This window comes from Lepisma saccharinum, chromosome 27 (genome assembly GCF_977018435.1).
Source record: "Lepisma saccharinum chromosome 27, izLepSacc3.1, whole genome shotgun sequence".
NCBI lineage: Eukaryota > Metazoa > Arthropoda > Insecta > Zygentoma > Lepismatidae > Lepisma > Lepisma saccharinum.
The window spans coordinates 52,261,291-52,267,290 of record NC_139255.1 but is presented as its reverse complement, the minus strand read 5'-3'; the positions used below and the strand labels follow the sequence as shown (position 1 = coordinate 52,267,290).

Below are 6,000 nucleotides of genomic sequence, written 5' to 3'. Positions count from 1 at the left end.
GTGCTAACCACTCCGCCACGAGGGCCGTGACAAAATTAACCTGAGTTTGATCGGATATGTACTCACCATGCAAGAAAATATCCAGACGTCGATGGCCTTAAGGTACGACACAGGCGGAAGAGACTTTTGGATCGTGGAGAACTGCGTGGCTAAGGTCAGGAGGGTGGTTATGACAAGCGTTACCCTTCCGGGGATAGCATTCACGTCTATCCAGAAGGACAGCCAGGATATGGCGACCAGGATTCCCGAGGGTAAGTACACCTGCCAGATAAAGTAGTGGTAGCGCCTCTGGAACTTCATCACGAACCCCAAACAGCCGTACGTACCTGTTGATACAATAACATTATCATTAGTCTCCGATTTCTTTAAGTATCCTGGCAACCATGCTCCGTGATACATAGGTATAAGAATGCTGAAGGAAGAGGATTTCGTTCGAGCGCCAAATAGTTCGCACGGACGACGCTGGATAGCGTACCGAATTTGGAGCCTCTTCGCTCGAGCAAATAACCGTAATTTGTCTGTTGCAGTGGGTCCTGTCATGATCTATTAATATAGTAACCTTAAATATGAAGTAAGTTATAGCTAATGAGAAAGAGGAAGAGAAAGTGTGAGAGAAGAAACAAAAAGAGAGAGAATCTGCGACTGACAAGAGAAAACAATTAGAGAGATTATGTAAATATATAAAAGAAGGCAAATGTAACCCTGTGTGTGTGTGTGAACTCATGCCATGAAGGCATATGGGGGTGATGTGGAGGTATAGAGCTCCATATATTCTAGTTCTCGGCCATGGCTGGGATTATGTAATCAGCAACACGTTCCGACCACCTTTACCCCCCCAGGGTTGCCCCCAGGCAGTGATGTGACGTAGACTATAAGTTTACGTGTACTTGCGTTGTCTGCACGTAATCTACGCGTAGATTACATTGGGTTGTAGTCTTCATAGACTACGTAGACAATCTAAAGTGCATTAAAGTGCATTAAAATTAATTTTCAAGGGTTTCATGAAAGGAAAATGACATTTTAAACTATATTAGTTCTTAACGAAATGAAAAGAATCCTATTTACAACAAAATTTCTCTTCTCTTCTATTATCAACTATGGAGAAGATAAATAGTATGCAAAAAACAACAACAGATGGCAGTCGTGAGGCAAGAGTGGTCTTTTCCCCATAAAACACTAGAATATTTCCTATATTACGTTTCTTCCTAGGTGAAAAAAATATTCGAATTTGGAAGAAAGAGCATGAAAAGTTCTCCGCACACATCAGCAACTGATACGCAGTATAATTTTATTTTAATTCCACGGCGCCCTTTGCTAAGTTATCACCTTTCCCCATGTTGTTTACATAGATTACGTAATCTACGAGTATAAAATAGTCTACGTGTAGAATGTAGACTATCGTTGTTTACGCGTAGATGCACATCACTGCCCCCAGGTACCCATTTACGAGGCCGGGTGGGCCTTAGAGAAACAGGGAAATCGCTGGAAAAAATCCTGATCCAGATCACCTGTAATCAAACTAAATTCTTTATATAAGGGAATGGTGAGAATAAATAAATACATTTTTCCTTAGTTCGTGTTTTTCAAGAAAAGTGTGAATGTGTGTGTGGGAGAGAAAGAGAGAGACTCAGATTCCCGTACATGTATTTATACATAAACTATGTCTGATCACGAAAATAACCAAGTAATTCAATATATTTCTCCCTCGGTAAATACTGCAGAAATCCAGAGCTTTCTCTCTTGTAAATATAGCGTTCTTGTTTGACGCAACAATCCAAGGAATACAAGAGAATGTCAACAATTGACTACCAGATAAGCAACAGGAAATCAATCACCTTAAGTACATGTTCAACAATGTCGATTGATGAATGATTTATTTGTTATTATTGCATCCTTAATTGCGGACTCGCTTAATAATATATACAGCACAGTTCAAATATAATATGAGGCAAATTGTCCATAATCATGGTCATTAATTTGGTTGCATGCAACGTGGCGTTCAAGAAATCTAACAAAAAATATAAATGAGCCAAGGACAACATCTGCTTACGCACAAGTACAATATCATACAGAACGAAAGGAAAAAGATCGATAATAGGGATGGACAATTCGTCAAACATTATCTTTGCTTCTGACTGTACCAGTTCATGGAAGTATCATTCGGTTAATCAGCTCTTTCAAATAAGTTTCGAAAAAAAAATGAACTTTGCACACGCATGCAGCAATAATTAATGACGTAGGGCTGCTATCTTTGAAATATCACGCCATGTTGGATTTAGCGGAGTTGCTCTGTTTGAAGCAACCCAATCTGATCAACAACGAAAGTCAAATTACACTGAAGTTGCTTTGTCCTTTTTTTTTTTTTTTTGGAAATTGTTAATGAAGTTTCGCTTATCATCATGTGCCCCATGAGCTGCCCCCCAACATTATTCACATACATGTAGGACAATATGAAGAGAAAAATATCAATGCAAAATGTTAACACTGCTACTAAATGTTTTCGTTCAAAAAAGTTTTATGTAGCAATGTTTTCATTTTTGCTTCTATATCTGTCATCATGGTAAGTGTTTCTGAATTTATGTGTGTGAACCCTTTCTACACAGTAGGGTGCAAAATCATTGAAGATAGGTTTCGGGGGGGGGGATATAAATGTATATATGCACACACTCTGTATATATGTATATACAGTGAATTATATATGTAATTAGTATGATATAGCCTACATACTTATTATCTTATCGTATATAAAATGTAAATGATTTATTGGTTGAAATATACAGGAAGTAAAAGTGATCCATGGGTGACATATCCTCTACACACAGTCACCTTGTCTGTTTAAGCAAGAGTCCCAGCTCGTCAGAAGGGTATGGATACCCTGAGCGAAGATCGACCGTGGTTGACTGCGGAGCCAATCTTCAAGGCGTCAAGAACCTCAGTATCGTTGGCGAACCGGTGGCCCGTCAGATGTTTTTCTAGTGGCCCGAAGATGTAATAGTCGCAGAGTGAGAGATCGGGGCTGTAGGGAGGATGTCGAGGACTTGAATTCAACCACATACTGCGCTACACTAAGCAAACTGAAATCGGCCCTCAAGAATAAACTTTATGGCATGTTGTCAAATGGGGTTCTTCTGTTGCACGACAACGCACGCTCTCATGTTGCACAGGTTTGCCGTGATCTGCTGCGGCGTTTTCGCTGGGAAGTCCTCGACCATCCTCCCTACAGCCCCGATCTCTCGTTCTGGAACTACCACATCTTCTTAGCATTGCAGGAAACAGAGAAAGGAATGCGGAATAAGCAATTATTCAAACGCTAGGTTATTGACTTGAGAGACGGGTATGGAATCAGCATTGAAATCGAGAAGGAGCGAAGACAGTTGGCGAGGATACGAGACAGAGAAAAGATCGCGGATGGTGAGAGAGAATGGAAGTGGGAAACGATTATTGGACAATGATGCGTAAACAGAGAGATTTCTGACAGGGAGGTCAGACATGTGACAATTGAGAGGACAAGTGTGGAAATAACCTTCATCTAATTGTGAGCCAAGTAATATCCTTTTCTAGACCAATCCATATCGGTTCAGTCATGGAGAGTACAGAAATTCAATTACTGTAAATGTGAATTATTTTGCCATTTCTTTAAATGTAATCTCTCGCATATATCACATTTAGGCGAAGCGAGTGATATCCACCTCAAAGATGAATCATGAATAGCTACATCACCCAATAGAATCTAAAGGTCTCTAGTTCGATTCCAACGCAGTATTAACATTTCGATACGCTTGGATTCTTACCTTACCTTTATTGTGCCATGTATTGTTAATGAGAGAGAGAGAGAGAGAGAGATAGAGAGAGAGAGGGGGGGGGGGGCATGCTATACTTGTAAAAGGACACATATTTTCCTTTCTTGCTTTGTGTTTTTCCTAGATATTATCCTAAGCATAGTATTTTCCAAATCAAAACCAATTGCTTATCTTTTGTTGTTGTAACAAAACCTCTCTCCTCACACAGAATTTTTAACAAAACCCTTGAATTAACAATTAAGTTAACTCAAAACTGTCGAGTGAACAAACATGGTCGGTTGAATCTGAAAGAACTATGACGACTAAAAAAAGAATGTCCCTTCAATTAAGAGGAAAGCATTCAAAACTAGGTTTTTTAGTAATTTGAGACCAGTTGCTTCCTTGCCTTACCGCTAGCGTCACCGAAGTCCCATAACAATGTGCAGTTGACACCTGACACTGACTTTATATCAAACTGTGGCAGGGGCGGCATTGTAGAGTCCATTTCCACATCCGTGTTGGATTCTAAGTGAACTTCCTCCATGGTATGGGCATCTACGAGAGAAATGCAATTAGGGGTTTATTTTATATAGTATCTTCTTGAAATGTACTGTTACAGACAGAACAGAATCTAAAACAACTCTCATAATTTTATATAAAAGAGTAAAACATATCCAGTACTTTTCAATTGAGTGGTGATTTCTTAATCGCGACTTTGAGGATGAGTGATGACACGATGTGATTGATGAAGTAACACTCATGAAGAAGTCACAATTAAATTTATAATAGAGTACCGATAATTATTAAGTATTAGAATATTTACCCTTATCCGGGCAAGCTATTTTTGTAACGTGTCCGGGCAAGCAGTGTCTGTCGGACACTGCATTGTTCTAAATGGATCTTGCCCTTCTAAAGCGAGATTTTTGTTTCATCGCTGTGGAAAAAATTGAGTAACATTATATTTTACCTAATCATCATTGTTATGCCCATAATTCTTGTATTCATCATCATCATCATCATAGTAATTGTACGAGGGTCATCCAGAAAATAATGACCGTTTGGTTATACAAAATGAAAAACACAATATTTATTGAAAAAAAAAAACCAATTCTGTTACATACCTGAAGCTTCCTTCACTTCTCTACATAATCACCTCCTACATTTAAACATTTGTCGTATCTGGGCAGGAGCATCAGAATTCCCATGGTATACTCTTCTGCTGCCAGTACATTGAGGTCATGGCAACTGTCTTTTGGGATCGTAAAGGTGTTATTTTGGTGGATTTTATGCTAAAAGACACTACGATCAATGCAAATCGTTATTGTGAGACTCTAAGAAAACTACGGCGAGCCATCCAAAACAGGAGGCGAGGAATGCTTTCTGGAGGAATTGTGCTTCTGCACGACAATGTCCGCCCTCACACTGCTGGTGCAACTTAAGAATTGCTGGATCAATTCGGGTGGGAAATTTTTGATCATCCACCCTATAGTCCGGACTTTGCTCCTAGCGATATCAAACTTTTCCCTAAGCTGAAAGAGTTTCTGGGAGGTAAACGTTTTGGAAAGTGATGATGAGTTGGAGAATGCGTTGACCACCTGGCTTAATGAACTGGCGGCAGAAGAGTATAACATGGAAATTCTGAGGCTCGTGCCCAGATACGACAAATGTTTAAATGTAGGAGGTGATTATGTAAAGTGAAGGAAGCTTCAGGTATGTAACAGAATTGTTTTTTCCAATAAATATTGTGTTTTTCATTTTGTATAACCAAACTGTCTTTATTTTGTGGATGACCCTCGTATGTTGTTGTAATTTTTGCAGCATAATATATGAAACATGTTAGGCCGGAAGGTAGTGTGAGGAAATTGTTTTATTTGCTCATGTATTTTTCATTTTTTCTATTTTAGCGTTAATAATATTTTTATGTGGTCTTATTAAATACTTTATTTTTTTTACTAAACATTTGTTAATACATATTCACCCGTTTACGTAAGTGAAATGGAAAATATTTTTTTATGCCTGACCTTCTTTATTAAACAAAGTCAAATTTTGTGAAATGAAAAAAGAGAGAGACAAACAAAGTAAAAAAATCATGTTCGCAGAAAGTATTGTTTGGAGTATCGTAGCGTTCCAACATGAACGCGCGGATCTTAAATAGGGATGTAACTTGCCCCTCCCGATTAATACTTGTTTATGGTAGAGACAGCCCTGAACGGGCAGGTAC

At 38.8% G+C, this 6,000-nt stretch overlaps 1 protein-coding gene across 1 annotated transcript in view; it reads right to left on the bottom strand.

The window, feature by feature from the left end:
• Window positions 1–200: 200 nt before the first annotated feature.
• LOC145980250 (gamma-aminobutyric acid receptor subunit beta-2-like) overlaps window positions 201–6,000 on the bottom strand; it is a 32,466-nt gene continuing 26,666 nt past the window's right edge. Inside the window, exons 5-7 of the mRNA XM_083113260.1 lie at window positions 4,191–4,334; window positions 238–326; window positions 201–206 (exon numbers count right to left, since the gene is read on the bottom strand). Of these exons, the coding sequence (XP_082969386.1) occupies window positions 201–206; window positions 238–326; window positions 4,191–4,334 (239 nt within the window). The remainder of the gene's footprint in view (window positions 207–237; window positions 327–4,190; window positions 4,335–6,000) is intronic.